This window comes from Pelophylax lessonae, assembly GCF_965119305.1.
Source record: "Pelophylax lessonae genome assembly, chromosome: 13".
NCBI classification, from domain to species: domain Eukaryota; kingdom Metazoa; phylum Chordata; class Amphibia; order Anura; family Ranidae; genus Pelophylax; species Pelophylax lessonae.
The window spans coordinates 134505618-134528107 of record NC_138780.1 but is presented as its reverse complement, the minus strand read 5'-3'; the positions used below and the strand labels follow the sequence as shown (position 1 = coordinate 134528107).

The following is a 22490-nucleotide window of genomic DNA, read 5'->3' as shown; positions in this document are numbered from 1 at the left end:
TGAAGGATATCTGCTTTTTAATAGCTAAATAAGCTGGTTTTTATTTTTACAGTGCATAAAGATCACTACGAGAACCTGTATTGTGTCATTTCGGGAGAGAAGCACTTTATTCTTCACCCACCAACTGACCGACCTTTTATCCCATATGGTATGTAAAGTATGAGAAAAAGAAGTTTCTTCTAATAAAGACCTACAGCTGTCCTTTTGTGTTTACTTTTAGGCTCCAGTCACACCTGAGCATAGCAATGTACTGGCGTTTTTCGGGCATTTTTTTAAAAGCAATTTTGCAGCTTTTCCTAGCAATTTTAAAGCATTTTAGAAGCGTATTACCAGCGTTTCACAGCTTCAGGCATTTTTGTTTAGCCAATAGAAAGCACTAGGGGAAGGAGAGAGAGAGGAAATTAGGCGTGGGAGCTGCTGTTTGAGCAGAAAATGCTCGTAAATCACTCAAGTCAGGCGTTTCAATTTAAATCTATGGGGCCAAAAACACTTGTAATCTGCCAGAAAGAAGCTCATGTACTTTTTTAAGCAACATGCATTTTGCTTTAGGCAACAGAACGCTCAGATGTGAACAGGGGCCATTGAAATGAATGGGATTTGGCTTGTTGGGCGTTTTAGAGCTGCAAGCTTCAAATAGAAAATCGCTCAGGTGTGAACGGGGCTTAAAGCTTAACATCAGCCAGGTTTTTTTTTTTTTCCATTTTGGATAGAGTGGAGAAAGGTCCAGTTGATATTGCTGTCTATGTCCCTGCTGGCTGGGGAGGTTTCCCTTCCGTTCCTCAGTCATATCCTGACACATTATTGATTGATGAGTGATTTACTAAAGGGTAAGAAACTGTTCATTTTACAAAACAAATGTTCACTCATTATTGAAGATGAACGTCAAACCCCAACTTTCCACATTTTTTTCCCCCCCTTTTTACCTTGCTGGGTTGTCCAAAAAATAAAATAAATAAAACAACCACATGGCCATTAAGTCCAGCGTTGTCTTGTGTAAGCCGGTCCTTCTTTGCAGCACACTGTGTCTTGCACCGCTATCTTACTTCTCTTGTCATTAGGGAGGCAGCTGTCTCCTCATGGTTCTTGCAACTGATGTTCTGTCGATGAGTGCAGATCGTCGGATAATTCCTCCAACGATATGCGCTGTAGTGACGTCACTCCAGCTGATCTGCCGATCAGCTGGCATGATGTCAACACTGCGCATATCGTCGGAGGCATTACCTGATGATCAGCAAAGCGCAGAGGCAGAATCTCATCAGATTCTGCCTCGCTCTCTCTGCTTTTTTAAAAACTGCTGCGTCAGGTTTGCTTTCAGGCTGCGATGACATGCAGTGCTTTGTTGGCACACTTTCACACGCTTAGTTCCGAAGTTTTCTATTGATCCGAATACAGACAAGAAATACAGCAAGGAATATTTCCCTGTATGCTGCAAAATGTGTGGAGGGTCTGGATGGTGCTGTGCCATTTTTACAAAAGCAGAGAGAGTGAGGCAGAATCTGATGATCAGATTCTCCCTCTGCACTTTGCTGATCGTCATAAAATGCCTCAGACGATGTGTGTATGCGCAGTGTTGACTTTACACCAGCTGGAGCGACATCACTACTGTGCATGCGCAGATCGTTGGAGGCATTATCTGACGATCTGCACTACAGAACACCGGCTCCTGATGATGTGTTACATGCCTAGTTTGGTAGAGAAATTGCTAGGCGCATGTGCAGTGTATCGGAAATTGTCCGAAGCATCCTGAGATGCTTGGCATCAGTATCTCGGGAGGCTTTGGGCAGGGCATCATTCTCGCCTAGAGCAGAAAGCCAGAATTGCTGGGCCTGGGACCCACTAAAATTGCTTTCCAATATAAAAAGAAAAAAGGGGGTAATACCCTATCATTTTAATCAACCAATCGCATGCTAGCATCAATCCTTTTTTTTATTTTTTTTCCCTCGCACAGGATTGGGTATTCAACGTCAACACAGGTTCACATAATTTACTTTCGTTCATTATTCAAAATTAAAATTCACCTTTCAAAGTGAACAGCCTCTACACCTTGGTGAATTGGGATAGGAAGTGTTCAGTTCCTTGTTAAGGGAATCTGTACTGTTGACATTTTTTTTTTTCAGTTATTTCATTTAAAGCTGTATCTGCAATTTGTTTCAGAGTTATACCAGCCAGCAGTATACCAGGTTAATGAAGATGGATCATTTGAGGTAGTTGATCAGGAATCTGCAGAAAAGGTAACATATTTAGTTGTTTTCAACATTTTTTTTTTTGAAAATGTCTTTTTATTGAAAAATGTAGATGTACAAAACATAGCCCTTGGGCATTCCCCGGCTAATACATAAAACTACTAATAAAACCTCCTATTTATAGAACCCCAAGAAAAAAGGGTGGAACTAACAACACATACACCTCGCTCTGTCACTCTCTTATAAAATCACCTCAAGGGTTGATGAATTATAAGGAGATTCCTGTTCCCTCTCAACCATCAGGATAATGTATCTGAAGAATAATAACTTGTGTTTAGAATTCTACCTGAACAAATGTAATGTGAGTCCCTGCAGAGGAATAAGTTTGTTCATATCATAAACTAAACCTTATCAGGGGGATGATCATCTGTTGTACACTCCAAATCTGTCCACAAGTGGCAGACCTTCTCAAATTTCCTAGGGCAACCCAGGGATGAATAAGTAGCTTTGTATAGGGGTACAACCTTATTGATTAAACGCTTCCAGAAGGGCAGATTAGGGGGGGTGTCTGATTTCCACTGGAGCACTATCGCCTTCCTGGCATAAAATAATAAGAGACCCAAGAGAGTACGCATCGCCCTACTACCGGCCAGAGAGTCAACTAACCCCAGGAGGCAAACACCAACTATTACAGGGACCTGTATAGTAGTTAGGGTAGATATAAACTGGGGTCACCTCCCGCCAGTAGCTGCTAATCTGAGGGCACTCTCAAAAGATATGAGCAAATCCAGCAGGGTCGCTAGAGCATCTCCAACAGCAAGGGGAATTAGGGTATATACAATGTGGTTGTTGTGGTGTAAAATAAATTTAAATTGGATCAGCCGGTCTTTAGTCGATTTTAATGCTTGAAATGGGCTGTCCCAGAGATCTTTCCAGTCTTCATTGTCCAAGACCTGCTCCTCCAAACGCCACGCAGTTAGCAGGGCATCTAGTCCCGCAAGAGCGGAGGGAAGTAGTGACTTGTAGATCACAGAAAGTGGTTTTTGAGAGCATCATCCCGGAGGAGAACCTCCAAATTGTCCTGCTCCAATCTAAACAAGGAGGACCCAAATTGCGCTGCAGGTATGTCAGAGTTGCAGGAATTGGAAAAAGAACGCATTAAGCAGTATAAATTTATCTTTCAAACTATCAAACTTAAATAGTGCACTCCCATCACAAATATCTGAAAGGTATCGGATAGCCCAAGGATCAGGGTCTGGTAAGGAATGAAATTCTGGTAGCATGGGATTGTAATGGGAGTAGGAAGTGGAGTTGATGGGGACCTTTTACCCCTCCCTATATTGGGTTTAGTAATGACAGCATGCCAGGCCTTAATAACTGCCCTCATAGCGGCTGTAAGGGGTGGATGAGAGACTCTCCGACCCCTGTAGAGGAGATTACGAAGCGTCTCATAGGATCCTGAATGCTCAACTTCAAGGATGGCTGTGAGGCCCCGAAAAGTTGCTTCAGATTTAATGATTTGATCACTGAATAAAAGCTTTGGACCCAATCTGGATATCTGTGGTGTGCTGGGGACATTCTCCTTCTTTGCAATGGGAGGGCAGACACAGAAGAGGAAGAGTGGAGAGCGCCAGCGGGGGACCCCAGAAAAGGAGGATCGGGCCGCCTTGTGCAAAATCCACTGCACAGAGCAGGTAAGTAGAACATGTTTATTATTTTAATTAAAAACAAATTTGCCTGTATTGACATTTTTAAAGGGCTGCTTTTAGTATAAAAAATAGTTAAAATATTTTAAAATTCAAATTATATGTGACCTATTTTTCAGGTGCCTTGGATACCTGTTGATCCACTGGATCCAGATCTGAGTATGTACCCAGCATACAGTCAAACACGACCACTGTATGTCACTGTTAGGGCTGGAGAAATGCTGTATCTACCTTCTCTGTGGTTTCACCATGTGCGCCAGTCCCATGGCTGCATTGCAGGTAAGGTATAGTTTTAGCAGATTTTTCAGTAGGAGAGATTTTAGGGATCAAATGTAAAAATGTGACACGCCCCCTTCATTTCTTCAAGAGTTATATGAATGCCACAGAGATCACTTGACTTTGGTGACTTTGGATACTGATTGTCCATTCTTAGGAACCTGGATCACTAGAGATAGTTATAGCACAGGTTGGATTTGTCATTACAGCCAATATCTTGGTAGATATGGGGATCTCTTTTCCAAAACTTGCTGTGCAAATCTCAAACATTAATTTAGCTGTAACAAATAATCCTGTATTTTGCCTAATATGTTTATTTCCTATGATAATTTGCTTCATTAAGTGGCCATTATGCGGCATTTTCCTGAAATATCTCAATCAGGAAAATACTGCATTATGTACACTAGATGGAGCTGATGATCTTAGGTAATAAGCATATAGGGAAATATGGGATTATTCGTGACCACTTAGCAAATGTACCCCATACAGTACATTATCATTAATTTTGGACCCATATCTATGTTGCTGTGGGTTTTTTTGTCCAATAGCAGGGTAATTTAAAAAAGTGCAGTATTTTGGGTGAGAACCTTGATAAAAGTAGGCTGAGTACTCCATATATTCTTTTTTTCTACTTCTTAGAAGACCAATACTGTTTTATATTTTGGTGGGGTGTGGGTGTGGTAATACATTATCACCCCCCCCCCCCCCAAATTTGACTGAAGCTGCTTACTTATTTCACCCCTTCTCCCTGTTACTTCATTTTAACCTTTCTGCATGGAGATAGTGACTAACAATTATCACTTTGAAAATGTGTTGGGTGTGGGTGCTAGCCCTGGCACTCAGACTCTTGGAGGTGCCCTAAGCTGCACAGATATTGGTTAGAAATATTAAACACAATAAATGTTTTTCACATTCTCTGTTTCATTAGATCCTAAATTATGTCTGCTAGGTTATATGGACAAAGAGCTGATACCCCCTCTACACAAATATTGGCACTCTAGGTGCCTTTTCCTAGCTTGCAAGACTATTGCCCAGAAGTGGTAAGTCCCTAGGCCTCCTACCTGCTCAGACTGGCGAGGGAAAGGTTGACATATACCAGATGAAGGTGCCCAGTCAAATTTAATAAATTGTTGATTCCGTGGTTAGACACCCCAAGGAGGACCTCTAATTCACTGGTCTTTGAATGGCTTCTTGCTTAAATATGTGAAACCTTTAAGGCTCCATTCACATCTTGGCGTCCGGGATCGCGGGACACCCGTGCAATCCTCTTGTACTTCTTTTGGGCGAACAGCGTCCCTTGAATCTGTTTACGTGGGCGACAATCGAGGCAAAATCGCACTGTGTTTGGGGTGCCATTGGAAGTGACAAAGATCGCACAGGCATCCCGCGATTTGCCGTGATTCAGATCACACGGGCGTCCCACATTCTCTGGTGATTTGGGATCGCAGACAGACTCGCGACGACTCTGTCTGCGATCATGGACGCCAAGATGTGATCGGAGCCTAAATCCTCTTCATCAATTTGCTCCATAAAAAACAACAGGGGCTTAACGTTTTGCATGTTTTCTGTGACAACCACAGTGGCCCAATGCATTTTTATATTTGATTGTGGTATGGTTCATGAAAAAAATCTCGTCTAGCTTTCTTGAATTTATTTAAAAAAAAAAAACGCTGAACCAATAAACTGTATGATTGCGATTTTATCAGCATTGTGCTACTTTTACAAAATATTACAATGCCCAATGCATGCTTTTTGTTTGTTAATAAAAAGTTTACATTTGCTGGGCACACTAAAAATATTTTTTTTTTCGGTGGGGTTTTCATTTTCTTTGTAAATCATGTAAAACCTCAATAAATTTTATTTAAAAAAAAAAAGTATCGGGACTACATAACTCGCCCTACTGTGCCATATCCTGTCTGTGGCAGCGATCTACAGGCAAGTCCGGTACAAACGCTGTGATTTGAGTGCAAATTAATCTTTATATAAAATGTGCTCTTTACTAATAGAGTGTAGTCTTGTTAGGACAGCTAGCTTTGCAAAGCCTGAGTTCATGGATGTTGAGACTTCCAGTCCACATCATGACCCCTTCCATTCCCGCTGTCAGTGGACACATGGTGTAAACCCTGTACAGTGGCTGTGATGACAGTGCCAGTGGTTTGATTTGCCCTGAAATGGTGCGCTTTCCTTCCTGTTTGGCTGGTTTCACACTGTCGGGGTAACACAAGAAGGTGTGCACTGGTGTGCTGCAGCGGCATTCATTCTTAATGGCACCCTAACGCACCTTTCCAATGGACGAGTGCTACAGCACACCAGAATACACCGTAATGCAATACCATGCATTCTAGAGTGCTAAATTACAAAAAAATACATGCTTCTCTTTTTTTGGTGCATTGGGCAGCCCATTAAAATATAATTTCCCAGGCTCAATGCATATTAAAGCGCCACAGATTTGTGAACCAAGCCTTAGCATTTTGAGCTCTCTGAAGTCTCTGAAAACAGCCATTTGACACTCACAGAAAACACATATATTAGGGAACACTAAAACGGCACCTAATGTTTCAGAGTTGCAGAGAAAGTCAGACTGACTACAATGACCTTTAGTTGTAGTAATAATGGATTACGTTAAAATAAAAGTGAAAGAAAATGCGCTACACTAAATATTCAAAAAGCAGCAATTCAAATGTGAGATAGACACAAATTAGACAATATGAAAAAGTGAAGTTGCGCTGTGCATATAAATTAAATCACACAGATTTACCATGTGCAATATTAACATTGACCTGTCAGAATGTTTATACTGCTCTGATAAACAGTGTCTATTTATGCAAATAAGCAAAGATCTGTAAGCAAAGAGATTCTCAACTTATTTCCATAAATCAACAAAAATGCGAAATCGTTTTAAGTGGCTCTAACCTGAAGATGAGAAGAATACAATTTTGTGCAAAAATATATATATTAAATACTTCAGTGCAGAATAAAATGTAAAAAATATAATTGGTGATGAACACAACATTTGGAACAAAATGCAATAAAATGTATCACACAGGTAATGTGAGAAATATAATCAAAGAATATTATTTCAGAATAGTAAGGTAACCAAAATCAATGACTTCTAGAATATGATTAATAGCCTACCAAGAGGACACAAAAGATGGCAACCAATCTGACAGATTTGACACGTGACCTCTCTCTCTTTTGGTAAAATAAACTTCTATTTAGTTACTCTACTATTAAGAATACAACATAACTGAACCGGTTATTTATTAAAGCCAAAATTAGCTTAAAATTCCAAGATAAGAAAAATTAAACCAATCATACTGCAGTTAGAATGGTCTAAATTCAAATCTTAATGCTACCAGTTTAAGTGTGAGAATGGATCAGTTAGGTGTATGTTGTTATATTCTCCGTGTTGTGAGAGACACAGGACTCTGACCTGGAACATCGGATGTTTATTCAGGACTCACTGTACACTCCAGCATGCATTACAGGACAGCTCAGTATATCAATGCATCTCTTACATGTCTCTAAGATGGCCACTCTGCCCCTTGACCCTTGTCATCACTCCTGGTTGGAGCCAGCCTTAAAGTAACAGTACATGTGAAACCCTTCAGGTATAACACCTTCCATCCATCCCTAAAAAAAAAAACAAAAAAAAAAAAAACACAACAAAACGAGAACATTAGGCATAAAACAGTAACTAATAATTGTCCAATACAGTCCTCCAACTCAGGAGATTTACATGGTTGCTTCCGCGTCCGGATGTGAGAACAACTTCCAGGGACGCTGCGGGGAGAACATGGCAGCGGATCACTTTCGGCGGGCCCGTCGAAAGTCTCGTAACCGCTCTTGCAGCTGAAACCGGTCAGGAGGGTGACAGCGTCGTTGAGGACGGGCACCCAGGGCCTCGGGGCCGGAGGAAGCAGGGCTGGCTGGAATGGACACCGGCGGGGCCAAGAGGGGATCCCCTAGCTCAGAGGGTGAACAGACCTCCGGACCAGGGCTGGAGGGCTCTGTTGGAGCTGAGTTCAAAAGTTCATAGTCCCCCCAAGCATCAGTCTCAATGCCTCCTGATCCGGTAGGAGCAGATCCTTGAGACACTGGAGGTGCAGCCGATGTCAGGGATTCGGGCGGCTGAGAATGAGGACGCAATTGGTCCGCTTGCCGTCTGCAAATGGAACCATCTTCCAGGCAGACCCTATACATTTTGGGTCCCAAAGTCTCTGCGACGATAGCAGGAAGCCAACGAGTGTTGGAAGCGCCATAAGATCGAGCCCATACCTTTTGCTGGGCTGTAAACCGGGGAATCTCATCGTGTTCGACCCTCTTGTCTTGAGACTGCCGTACATGTTCCTGGACCGTTTGAGGGCGGAGCATGTCCAAAACAGTCCATGGCTGCCGACCCAAAAGAAGTTCAGCTGGAGTTTTCCCAGTGGTTGCATGTGGTGTGTTTCTGTAAGCAGAAAGGAAGGAGTCCAGCTGCTGGGGTGACAGGGACTGTTGTTTACTTGTAGCCACAGTAGCTTTGAAATAGCGTTTGAAAGTCTGTACAAACCTTTCTGCTTGACCATTTGTAGCCGGGTGGTAAGGTGCGGTCAACTTGTGTTTGATGTTGTGGGCAGTCAGGAAACTCTGAAACTCCTGGCTTGTGAATTGTGCACCGTTGTCTGTGCCAATTTCTCTGGGGTATCCAAACGTAGCAGCGAGATGTAACAGTATGGAAATCGTCGCCTTAGTCGTCGGCTGGGTAACAGGAATGACCTCAGGCCACTTTGAATGGGCATCAATAATGATCAAAAAGGTGTGTCCTCTGATCGGCCTGCAAAGTCCAAGTGTAGGCAAAACCAGGGAACCGTGGGCCAAGTCCAGGGCTGGACGCACCCTCGAGGAGGGTCTCTTGCAGTTTGTGCACATCCAGCACACGCATTCACATATGTCGTGATATCTGAGTCTAGGTTCGGCCACCACACATAGCCTCGGGCCTTTTTGTTTCATACGTGTGCCCCCGGGATGACCAGTATGTAGCAAGTCCAGAATGTGTCTCCGGAGGGTCTGTGGAACGATCACTCGGTCTCCCCATAAAACACAGTTGCCAGCCACAGTTAATTCCATAAGCCTACGGAAGTAAGGTTCATAATCCTGTGTGACAGTTGCAGGCCAACCGTACCGTACCCAGGAGAGTATTGTCTTAAGGAAGGTATCCTTGGCTTTATGGGCTGCTACCTCCCCAGAAGACAGAAAGGACAGGCTGGTGTAAAGACAACTCTTGACTGGTGGAGAAGAGTCTGTTAATGTCCTTGTCAGACGGGACATGGCGTCCGCATTAGCATTGGCATCATGGCTGCGATACTGGATTTTGTAGCTATATGCTCCCAAGAAAAGGGCATAGCGTTGAAGACGGCCGCAGTCGTCTGGGAGATGCCTTTGTCAGGGCTAAAGATCTGAAGGAGTGGTTTATGATCAGTCAGTATGGTGAATTGGAAGATAAGAACAGCGCCACTCTAAGTGCAGTAAAACCAATACTTTATTTGACATATAATAATGCTGGGTACTCACAAGATAAAACGTTTAAAAGGCATGGTAAACGTATGTAGAAAAATCCATTAATCCAGTGCCTGGGCAAGGAGGGGCTGATGTGCTCCAAATAGATCCGTCCGACTGCGGGAGTGAGCAGTATCCGGACCCCGAGGACACCTGCAACGCCTCCGGCGGCGGACTTCCGGGTTGGACGTAGAGCGTGGGCGTGATGACGTAGGCGACGCGTTGTCGGAGCATGCGCTCCTTCCTCAGGCCTATGAACCCGCCATCTTGGAGAAGGGCATTATATAGGGGAGGAATGCTCGACTGCCGCAGGGTCCTAAGAGGAGTCCTGTGCGGCAAATACCCACACTGAGGACACCTGGACGGCAGTTCTAACCTAAGAGCTAAGCGGATATGGTAGAATATATGCACACAGGGTATACATCAATAGATAAAAGTGGTCATATAATACAAACTATAGAATTTACTAAAAAAAGGGAAATAGACATGATGAATAAAAACCTAATAGTAGGACATATTGTATCTGGAACCGATCCTAATGGCAGTAACAAATAATAATAATAATGATAAATAATAAATAAATTATATATAATAAAATAAAATAAAAAAAAAAATTATAATTATGAAATAATAATAATTAAATGAAAATTAAAAAAATTAAATTAAAAAATACTAATTAATAAAAATGGAAAAAAAATGAAAAAAATAAAAAAAATTTTTAAAAAAATAATAGAATAAAATAAACAAACAAACTAAATGAAACCTGATGGAATAACTTTGAATGGATGGAGCTAGTGACAATTTAAATAAAAAGAAGGGGAGTAGTAGACTATAGCATACACTCTCGCAACCTACTTTTAGATGTGAAGAAGGGGAACTGTGTGCACATGCAAACCTTGAAGGTGCACACAAAGAAAAAAGAGAATGAGGAAGTTAAAACTAAATTAGGTAAAATACGTCGGGACCTGGAGGATTACAACCTGGACCGGGTATTTAATTGGAAGAATAGGAAAGGCCCTCCCCCACATATACCTTCGCTTATGGAGCTAGATATCCCAGTGATCTCTGGTTCTAAGAAGGTATCTGCCCCTCAACAAACTCATGGTCATGTTCCTCCTATAATACCTCCCAATGGGCCCATACCTAAATACAATAGACCATACACCCATCCCCATCCGCGAACTCCAACAATTAGGAATGCTGCTCATCCCACCTTTGTATCCAACTCTATTAGGCCCAATCACAGCGTATACGAAGATCGAGACCTAGAGTTCCCATGGCTAATGCTTCCCAGATTGACAGTGGGACTGTTGAGACCGTTCTTCTCAACAATCCAGGTTCGGATATCTCATGCACTAGAGATACTGTTGATCCATCTCCTTCCTCCCCTTTGAGGGAAAAAGAGATTGATCAGGCCACTTTGGGAGAGGTTGCCGTATCAGTGCTTGCTTTTAGTTCGTCGCCTTGTTCGGATGCCCCCAGTGGTCCGGACCATGTTGGTCTGCACGGACTCACCACCAGTGATCCGTCCACCTGTCGTTCGGACCTTTATCCATTAGACCAGGATTTTTTAGGCCACACCCCTCTACTTGCCCACGTCAAGCGAAAGCTAGACGTAGAGGCAAGCGGGGGGGAAGACACTCTCATCAGAAAAAGGCTACGACTAGTGAGACGATGAAAATATTCAATCTCTCCTCACATATATTGTCAGAGGCAGAAACATCTCTGCTGCATAGAGGCCTGAATTTTGCTCCATCTTCTTCTCCCAATCCGTTTACACTTTTTAAGGATCTCAATAGTTTCATACGTCTATTGACCCTTAAACGTCACTTTAGTATACAGGCTACCAAAGAACAGGCAGGCATCCGGCCAGACCCTCCGTTGGAGGATATCCAACCTTGTCCCCAATTGGATGCTATTGGTCTACAGCTGCTGGAAGAACTCTATATCCGTGATGAGGATGAGGACTTGGTGTTGTTCACCCAGCACCCATCCACATCCCCGCCTGTTAAACACACGGGCCTATGCCCAAAATCCAATTTCAATCCAGTTAAATCCAAGGGGCCCTATGTGCAGACTTTTTATCAGGTTGTATTCAGCGAGATGAAAAACATGTGTCATGCCAACAATCATAAACATCAAAAGTTTTCTGGGTTCAATAATTTCAATTTGACTCCCAGTGAAAGGAAAGCCCTCACAGATTTGTCCAAGGACTATAATTTGGTCATCAGAACAGCCGACAAAGGGGGAGGCATTGTCATCCAAGACAAAGATGATTACCTTAGGGAAGCCCAGCGTCTATTATCAGACAGTTCTACTTATTGTAAACTGAGCTGTGACCCTCTGCCAGGCTACACCTTGGAGGCCAAATCATTATTGGATAAGGCTAAAGAAGAGGGAATTATCAACAAAACAGAATATGCATTTTTTCTTAGAGATTTCTATGCATTGCCCTATTTCTATCATATTCCCAAGGTCCATAAAGATCCAACCAATCCACCTGGGAGGCCTATTGTGGCATCAATGGAAAGTGTTACCAATTCCTTCTCCCTGTATGTGGATCAGTTTCTCCAGCCTTTGGCACAGGACTTGCCCTCATACATACGGGATGGAGTACATCTTCTAGAACTCCTGGCACCCTACCATTGGGAACCCACTTATATGTGGGCATCTTTGGATGTCAATTCCTTGTATACTAGTATCCCCCATTCGGTTGGCCTTCAAGCAGTCTCCCTCTCCTTGCACAACAGTTCCAATATCAATCCAGGACAGGCCCAGTTCATTTTGGATGCCACATGTTTTTGTCTCAAACATAATTATTTCGAATTTGAAGGGTCCTTTTACCTACAGATCAATGGCACGGCGATGGGGGCAAATTTTGCCCCCAGCTACGCCAACTTGACAATGGGTATGTGGGAATCCCACTATGTCTTCAGAAATAACCCTTTTGCCTCCCACTTGATATTTTATGGGAGGTACATCGATGACATTGTAGTGATTTGGGATGGCCCACAGTCAACTTTCTTGGATTTTGTCCAACATTGCAATGCCAATTCATACAATCTGTCCTTCACCTCGGTCTCTAGCCCATCGGAATTGGCCTTCCTTGATCTGTTGTTGTACCACAGAGAAGGAAGGATTGAAGCCAAAAATTATACTAAGCCGACAGCGGGGAACTCGTTCCTCCATTTTAACAGCTGTCACCACCCCAGGTGGATTCAAAACATTCCGAAGAGCCAGTACTGTAGGTTGAGGAGAAATTGCACAAATAAAGAAGATTATTTGGAACAGAGTGGACATCTGAAAACTAAATTTATTGAAAAATCCTTTCCCGAAACCTTGGTGGACACTGCACAAAATTTATATCTAAAAGGCCCCTTGGCAAAGAAAACAAACAAATTGGACACACAATCCCAAGGTCCACGTTTTGTTACACAGTTTCACAGCCAGTTTAGGAAGATGGAAAAACTGATTGTGAAACATTGGCCTATTCTTTTGGAAGACCCACATCTGAGGAGTAGCTTGCCCCCTAGGCCCCAAATCACGTACAGAAGAGCCAGAAATATTAAGAGTTTGGCGGCACCGAGCAAACTTAAAAGTATTCCCCTAAAATTCCATCTAAACATGATTCCATTAGTGGGCATGTTTCAGTGTCGGAAAAAACTATGTCTGACATGTAAACATGTAAACAAAGAGTACAACATAAAAGGAAAAACCTATCCTGTCAAAAAATTCTTCAATTGCTCCACAGAGTTTGTGGTGTACTGTCTAACATGCCCTTGTGGCTTGTTTTATGTTGGCAGGACTATTCGCACACTAAGGAAGAGGTTTGGTGAGCACCGTAGGTTTGTGGAAGGAGGTAATGACAAGCACAGTGTTCCCCGCCATTTTTTGATCCACCATGATCATTCCTCTTTAGGGTTACGAGTCTGGGTTTTAGAATCCATACCCGCCATGCCTTCAGCAGCTCAACGCTTCAAACAGCTGTGCCAAAGAGAAGCGTTCTGGATATATACATTAGATACTTTAGCACCTGGGGGCCTTAACGAGGAAGTAGAGACCAACTCCCTGGTATGAGGCTCCTGACCCATTGGGGTTTGACCAGCCATGTGGAAGAATAGGGTCACGCTAACGGAGAGTGGGAGAGAGATGATCCTCTGTTACATGTGCTATGATATGTTTAGTTTCTCTTGAATTGGACACCACATATCACTCCTTTTTTAATATCAGAATTTTTTTAATATTACCATCTTATTTATTTTTATTTCAACTTCCATTTATAATTCACAACCCATATGGTTTACTATTTTACTATCATGCCTTTATATATATATGTGTATATGTGCATACATACATATATGTATGTGTATTTTTTTTTAGGCGGTTATGATAGTTTTTATACAAGTCTAGTTGGTATTTTAAACTTGATAGTGAATGAAGGTTGCGACACTGTTTGCATGTGCACACAGTTCCCCTTCTTCACATCTAAAAGTAGGTTGCGAGAGTGTATGCTATAGTCTACTACTCCCCTTCTTTTTATTTAAATTGTCACTAGCTCCATCCATTCAAAGTTATTCCATCAGGTTTCATTTAGTTTGTTTGTTTATTTTATTCTATTATTTTTTTAAAATTTTTTTTTATTTTTTTCATTTTTTTTCCATTTTTATTAATTAGTATTTTTTAATTTAATTTTTTTAATTTTCATTTAATTATTATTATTTCATAATTATAATTTTTTTTTTTTATTTTATTTTATTATATATAATTTATTTATTATTTATCATTATTATTATTATTTGTTACTGCCATTAGGATCGGTTCCAGATACAATATGTCCTACTATTAGGTTTTTATTCATCATGTCTATTTCCCTTTTTTTAGTAAATTCTATAGTTTGTATTATATGACCACTTTTATCTATTGATGTATACCCTGTGTGCATATATTCTACCATATCCGCTTAGCTCTTAGGTTAGAACTGCCGTCCAGGTGTCCTCAGTGTGGGTATTTGCCGCACAGGACTCCTCTTAGGACCCTGCGGCAGTCGAGCATTCCTCCCCTATATAATGCCCTTCTCCAAGATGGCGGGTTCATAGGCCTGAGGAAGGAGCGCATGCTCCGACAACGCGTCGCCTACGTCATCACGCCCACGCTCTACGTCCAACCCGGAAGTCCGCCGCCGGAGGCGTTGCAGGTGTCCTCGGGGTCCGGATACTGCTCACTCCCGCAGTCGGACGGATCTATTTGGAGCACATCAGCCCCTCCTTGCCCAGGCACTGGATTAATGGATTTTTCTACATACGTTTACCATGCCTTTTAAACGTTTTATCTTGTGAGTACCCAGCATTATTATATGTCAAATAAAGTATTGGTTTTACTGCACTTAGAGTGGCGCTGTTCTTATCTTCCAGTATATTGCAAGTTCCTTCTCGTCTTGAGAATCAGCAGCCTTCTGGAGTGCACAGACCGGTGCTTTTTATGGACTTTTTGGACTTTGTCACACAACATCCAGGTCCGTGCATCTTCCCATTAATATTTTCCTAGGTGGTTATTGAGGTTCATTTTTGAGTCCTGTTGCGCCAGTTTTTTTATGTTTGTTTCAGTATGGTGAATTCCCTACCATACAGGTAAATATGAAACTTCTTAATTGCCCATATGAGCGCTAGAGCCTCTTTGTCAATGTGAGAGTAATTGCTTTTTGCTTTTGTCAAGGATCTGGAGGCGAATGCCACTGGCAGGGCTCATACGGTCCTGGAAATCCTGGAAAAGTTTTGGAATTTTTAGATGACACTTTCCAGGCCTGGAAAGGTCATGGAAAATTAGGAAACACACTAGGTTTTGGAAAAGTCATGGAATTAAATTACTGTGGTGGAGCAGGGAGCGGATGCTTAATTATTTTAATTATTTTATGATAATTATATTGCCACATACTGTATTTACATTTCACTGTATTAGCGTCCTTCCGGGTCCGCGGTATGCGCGTGCTGTCATTGGCCAGCAGCAGCCGAAGAGATGACCCAATCAGGCAGCGGGGAGGGTCGGTCACGGTTTGCTTGGCGACACTGTGACTGGCTAGCAGCAGCAGTAACAGCCGGGAGATTGTCAACCAATGAGGCAGTGGAAGCGTCACTGGAGGGCGGGCCGGCCGCATGAACGTGATGATGACGCGGAAGGGGGCAGTAACCGTTTCGGTTACCGCACCCCCGCGTCATCACGTTCATGCGGCCGGCCCGCCCTCCAGTGACGCTTCCGCTGCCTCATTGGTTGATAATCTCCCGGCTGTTACTGCTGCTGCTAGCCAGTCAGTGTCTCCAGGCAAACCGCGGCCAGCCCTTCCCGCTGCCTGATTGGGTCATCTCTTCTGCTGCTGCTGGCCAGTGACTGACAGTAAGGGCAAACTGCGGACCCGGAAGGACACCTACCTGTACCAGTGCTATATATGCTGAATGTAAAAATGCCCCCCCCCCTCAGTTCTCTTTAGCCCCCCCCCCCCAGTGCTTTTAGTCCCCCCAGTGCTCTTAGCCCCCCCCCCCGTGCTCTTCAGCTCCCCACAGTGCTTTTCATCTCTCCCCCCCCATGCTTTCTGGCTCCCCCAGTGCTCTTCAGCTCACTGGCTCCCCCCTCAGTGATTTCCAGTTCCCCCCAGACAGTGCTCTCCATCCCCCTGGTTTTCCATGCCCCCCCCCGCGCCGTCCAACCCCCCTGCAATGCTTTCCAAACCCCCCTTAATTCTCTCCAGTCCCCCCCCCCCACCCCGTGCCCTTAAGCTCCTCCGGTGCTCTCTGCTTCCCCTGTGCTCTTCTATCTTCTATCATGTCTGCAGTCTGACCTTCTCTTGTATCATGTCCGCAGCCTCGGACTACCTCCTGTATCATGTCCGCAGCCTCGGACCATCTCCTGTATCATGTCTGCAGCCTCTGACCACCTCCTGTATCATGTCCGCAGCCTCTGACCATCTCCTGTATCATGTCCGCAGCCTCTGACCATCTCCTGTATCATGTCCGCAGCCTCTGACCACCTCCTGTATCATGTCCGCAGCCTCTGACCACCTCCTGTATCATGTCCGCAGCCTCTGACCACCTCCTGTATCATGTCCGCAGCATCTGACCACCTCCTGTATCATGTCCGCAGCCTCTGACCACCTCCTGTATCATGTCCGCAGCCTCTGACCACCTCCTGTATCATGTCCGCAGCCTCTGACCACCTCCTGTATCATGTCCGCAGCCTCTGACCACCTCCTGTATCATGTCCGCAGCCTCTGAAGACCTCCTGTATCATGTCTGCAGTCTCTGACCACCTCCTGTATCATGTCTGCAGTCTCTGACCACCTCCTGTATCATGTCTGCAGCCTCTGACCTTCTCCTGTATCCTGTCCGCTAAATGTACAGTGTGTGTCGTAAAACGTTTGACATTTCGAACATGGGAGAGGCAGCGCTGTCTAGCCAAGCTAAAGGTGCAAAGCACCAGTCTGCAGCTGCGTGCTTGACAGCTTCCAATCCGATCGCTGGCTTTTTCACCCGTGCGCCTGAAGTGACAACGGCTCCCAGCTGCGGCAGCGGTGCTTGCATCTCATCCACTGTAAAACAAGGGACCATTTTGAGTCACGCTGTATCCAGAAACTAAACCCTAACTGCAGAGATACTGTACACTACAAAGATTGTCATTTATTTTAGTAAAAATATGCTGGGTGTGACATGAATTTTCTTCTTATTTAACATGTATACATAGACATTTCATGAAACATTAGGTCATGAATATTTACGTGAAGTCATGGAAAAGTCATGGAATTTTATTGGTGAAAATGTGTATGAACCCTGCACTGGTTTCTCTGACCCATCTGGTAAAACGTGAGATAGCACAGCCCCTAGACCATAGGGTAAGGCATCACAAGCCAAGGTGAGAGGCCTTTAGAGGTCATAGTGCACGAGCATGCGTGACGCCAACAGCTTTCGCTTAGAAACTTCAAAAGCGCGTTGGCATGCAGCCGACCAGTTCCATCTGGAGTGTTTCTCCAAAAGCTTGTTCAACGGAAACAAAGTGTGTGCTAGATCTGGCAGGAATTTGTGGTAATAGTTCAGCAAGCCCAGGTATGATCGCAGCTGTTGGACGTTGGTTGGGGCTGTAGCTTTTACTAAAGCATCAACTTTGGCTTCCGTGGTGTGTATACCCTCTGCATCCACAAGGTGGCCACAAAACTCCAATTTAGGTACCATGAATTGGCATTTTGCCAAGTTCACTTTTAGACCCTGCTCTTGGAGTCTCGCCAACACAAGCTCCACGTTACACTTGTGTTCCTGGTCCGTCAGGCCCGTGATGAGCATGTCATCTAACAGGCACTGTGTGAAAGGAATGTCCGCCAAAATCTCATCCATTTTGCGTTGCCAAATGGCGGGGTCGGAGGCTACACCAAACACCATCCAATTGTATTCATACAGTCCCTTGTGAGTGTTGATGGTTAGAAACTTGCGGGACGAAGGGTGGACCTCAAACTGTAAATAAGCTTGCCTGAGATCAAGCTTGGTGAACTTTTGACCTCCTGTAAGAGAGGCAAAAATGTCATCTACTCTGGGTAGGGGATACTGGTCTATCTCCAGTTGAGAATTTAGTGCCATGCGGAAATCGTTACAAATGCGTAAGTCCCCATTCGCTTTCTTTACTGGTACAACTGGTGATGCCTATTCGCTGTGCTCTACCTTTGAGATGACACCTTTTTCCTCCAGCCGGCTTAGTTCAGCTTCCACACCTGCTCGGAGTGCGAAAGGAACCGTCCGAGCTTTGAAGAACCTAGGCTGGGCGTTGGGTTTCAGCCTGAGTCTCACACAGTCATGCTTTATTTTCCCCAAATGGTTATCAAAGACTTGTGGGAATCGCTGTTTCAGGGATTCCACCCATCCCTCTTTATCTCCTGATGGGATGGTTACGGTGTTGCAGGGGTTTATGGCGATGTCTGGCATGCCAAAGTGAGCAATCCAGTCTCTCCCAAAGAGAGGGGGTCCCCCATGTTCTAGGATATATAATGGCATTCTCTTTGTCTGACCCTTGTAGGATACCTGTACTTTCACGTACCCCAGTGGGTGGAGTATCTGCTTTGAGTATGTCTGCAGTTTGATTGGTGTTGGACGGACAGTTGTTCGGATCAGAAGTTTTCTCCATTGTTTCTGGGTGATAACTGAAACTGCTGCTCCTGTGTCTACATCCATTTTGAGTTTCTTTCCTTCCACGGTTACCTCTACAGTCATTGCTGAGGGTGCTGAATGCATATGATGTATGTCCAATCTGTGGAGCACTTCCTCATCCTCTGATTCCGATGACGATGTACATCTTCCCACCATATATGCCTTTGTTCTGGTGTTCAGAGGTTGTTTATTTCGCACCATCTTACTATGGCAGACTCGTTTCAGATGGCCTGCCTTACCACAATTATGACAGAGCTGATCCTTAAACCGGCAGACTTTGTGATCATGGTCTGTATTCCCACAACGGTAGCAAGCTGACTTCCGGCTTGGTGAGGGTCTATAGTTTGCTGCTTTTGGCTTGACTGCTGTTCTGAAAACTTCCTCTTTAACCTCTTCCCTTTTGCTCTGGGGGTTCAATGCCTCTGTATCTTTCACAACCATTTCCATCACTGAAGCTATCTCAATTGCCTTTGTAAGGGTAAGATCTTTCTCTGTTAACAGTCTCTTTTGGCTAGACTCACTATTTAGTCCCATGACAAACTTATCCCTCAGTGCAGTCGATAAATACTCCCCAAAAGAACAGGTTGAGGCTAGTCTGTGGAGGGCGAGCACATAAGCCTTGATATCTTCACCCGGCTGCTGCTGCCGCTGATAGAACCGGAATCTTTCTGCAATCTCTAGTGGTTTAGGCTGGAAGTGATTCCCTAACAGTGTCATGAGCTCTACCAAAGTCTTAGTTGCTGGTTTTTCAGGGAAAAGGAGATCCCTAAGAGTGTCATATGTCCTAGCACCAACCACTGTCAGAAATACTGCTACTTGCCTGTCGCCTGGGATGGCATTTGCACAAAAATACTGTTCCAGTCTCTCAATCCAGGAACTCCAGGTTGTCTGTTCTCCATCAAATTCACTTAATGTCCCGATCAATGACATTTTCCTGCTGGGCTCTGTGGGTGTTTGTATCCAGCTGACAATCCAGAGTTTTTTTTCTTCTTTTCTTTTCTCACACGGATAGTAACCTTGTAAATCCCATCCTCGTCGCCACTGTTATATTCTCCGTGTTGTGAGAGACACAGGACTCTGACCTGGAACAACGGATGTTTACTCAGGACTCACTGTACACTCCAGCATGCATTACAGGACAGCTTAGTAAATCAATGCATCTCTTACATGTCTCTAAGATGGCCACTCTGCCCCTTGACCCTTGTCATCACTCCTGGGTGGAGCCAGCCTTAAAGTAACAGTACATGTGAAACCCTTCAGGTATAACATATGTTAATAAGGCAAATTGCCTGTAGGAAAAATAGAACTATATACTTTACCACCAATTCTATTTCTGTTGTCTGAGATGTCACGCTAATGTAGCTTCAGCATCAAATGTCACCCATCAGTATTCCAGAGCCTCCTTCAAAGCATCTCACTCCTATCTCGATCTGTTCAATTCTGTTCCCGTCTCTAACTGACATGAAACTTTTTATCCTATAGGAAATGTAGGCGGGGAACTTGATTGCCATATGACAAATAACTCAAAAAGTGGCTTATTTACTAAGTTTATATGACTTGGTTACAACTTTAAACAATCACCAGGGGCAGTGTTGTATTACGATCAAATTTGGGACATTGAAATTAATTTCATTATTTTCCCAAAGATAACCTTTTGACCTTAGGCTAGGAAAGAAATCTAAATCTCAGACCATGTCATTCTGTCAAAAATAGTGCCTGGTGTGTAGTATTTATGTTTGCCTGGATAAAGTTTACGACCACAGCGCATCAGAATACCCCTCCTTCCCATACCTTAGAATGAAGTAATGCATTTCAAGACACAATAGTTCTTTACACATAAGAAAAGTAAATAGTGTACATATCTACCCAACATTATATATATTTAAAGTTCACACTTACTAGAGCAATGACATAAATATATTGTTGCTAAAATACTTCTTACACATAATAATGTTTCCTCTAGCATATTTTAAATGAGCCCTTAAAATAAATATATTGAACATTGTCAATTGTAAAACACAGATAAGACTTCAAATATCACCCTCATTAGAACCTGGTTTGGCTCCAGCATGACTGGACTTTTATCTTAGTAGGATGTCAGGCCCTCATTATTTACGACTTAAAGAAAAAAAAATCTTTTGCTGAGACTTCAAGATTGTCTGTAAAGACATCTTGCTTTAAAGAAAATGAACTTTCATTCACCCCAAGACAAAATGGATGCTAGGCTGCTCAGAATTTCTTTATGTATAACATAACATGTATGGGCTTTACTCTATTTTTACTCCTCCCAATAATCCTGACAGACCAATATAGAAAACATCAAAACAAAAGGAAATTTGTAATGTTATAAAAGTCCCAAAATGAAGTACATTCACACCGATAATTCAACACCAGTGCAAAAATAAATATGAATAAATTAAATAGTGTCCAACACAACTCAAATAAATCCTCTCCGTGACTGTAAATTCTACCACCACCAAGTGTGGTGTCTGGAAGAATGGTCAAACATTTCTATAGACACATTCTAAACCTTGTGGACAACCTTTCCAGAAGAGCTGAAGCTGTTATAGCTGGAAAGGTTGGGCCAACTCAACATTGCACCCCACGGACTAATGGGCCATACACACTATAAGATTTTCTGAAGACTTTTTCCTTTAGACTTACCAAAACCATATAATATAAGGTCAAACCTAAACACTTTCAGTTTGTATGCAATCTGGCAGGCCCTTGCACTACATAGAAAAGGTAAATCTGAAGGAAATCAACCAACAAAAGTTGGATAGTGTGTAATCCAGCTTTAGACTGGGATGCCAATGAAGTTCATGTGCGTGTAAAGTCAGGTGGCCCAATACTTTTGACAATATAGGGTATCTGCCTCAATATATTTGTATGCTTAGTGGTAAATACCACTATCTATCTATCTATCTATCTATCTATCTATCTATCTATCTATCTATCTATCTATATATATATATATATATATATATATATATATATATATATATATATATATATATATATATAATGATATCTTATGTGTCTGCCACCTACAATAATAATATAACTCAGATATTTAATTTCTCCTTTAAACAGTGAATTACTGGTATGATATGGAGTACGACGTCAAATATCATTATTTCCAGCTGCTTGACTCGCTCTCTAACATCATGAAAAACACTGGATTGAACAAAAAGCATGAAGCCAACCAGGAAGAAAAGATGACATAACTGTCTTTTACTGCTCTAATTCCAAAACAAAGGAAGACTATGGAAATTAACTTCCGAAAACAGACATTGCAATCGGTTGAGCACCGCAGGACAGTACTGAATTCCAACTTCAGATGTTGGTTGTGGATGATTACACTGTGTCACCAGAACCCGGCTACAGATGGTACTGATTGTGCAGTCAGATTGTAACTTGTGTTGCCAGTTTTAAGCAAAAATAACGTCAGTAAGTTGTCATTATTTAAAAGCATACTGTACATACTATTAAATGCTGTAATCCTCATCCACAAAAGTCTTTTCCTATGTGAGTTATTTTTTCCCGGATGACATCATGGACGCCTGCTCAGATCATTTCATATACTTAGCATCCTGGCATGTCGAGATGTA

At 43.0% G+C, this 22490-nt stretch overlaps 1 protein-coding gene across 1 annotated transcript in view; it reads left to right on the top strand.

Annotated features, from left to right (window-relative positions):
- Nucleotides 1-22106, top strand: part of JMJD7 (jumonji domain containing 7) — a gene marked incomplete at its 3' end in the record, with an annotated part of 44871 nt that extends 22765 nt beyond the window's left edge. The window contains exons 5-8 of the mRNA XM_082275226.1: nt 53-148; nt 2155-2231; nt 4009-4168; nt 21973-22106. Of these exons, the coding sequence (XP_082131352.1) occupies nt 53-148; nt 2155-2231; nt 4009-4168; nt 21973-22106 (467 nt within the window). The remainder of the gene's footprint in view (nt 1-52; nt 149-2154; nt 2232-4008; nt 4169-21972) is intronic.
- Nucleotides 22107-22490: the final 384 nt, after the last annotated feature.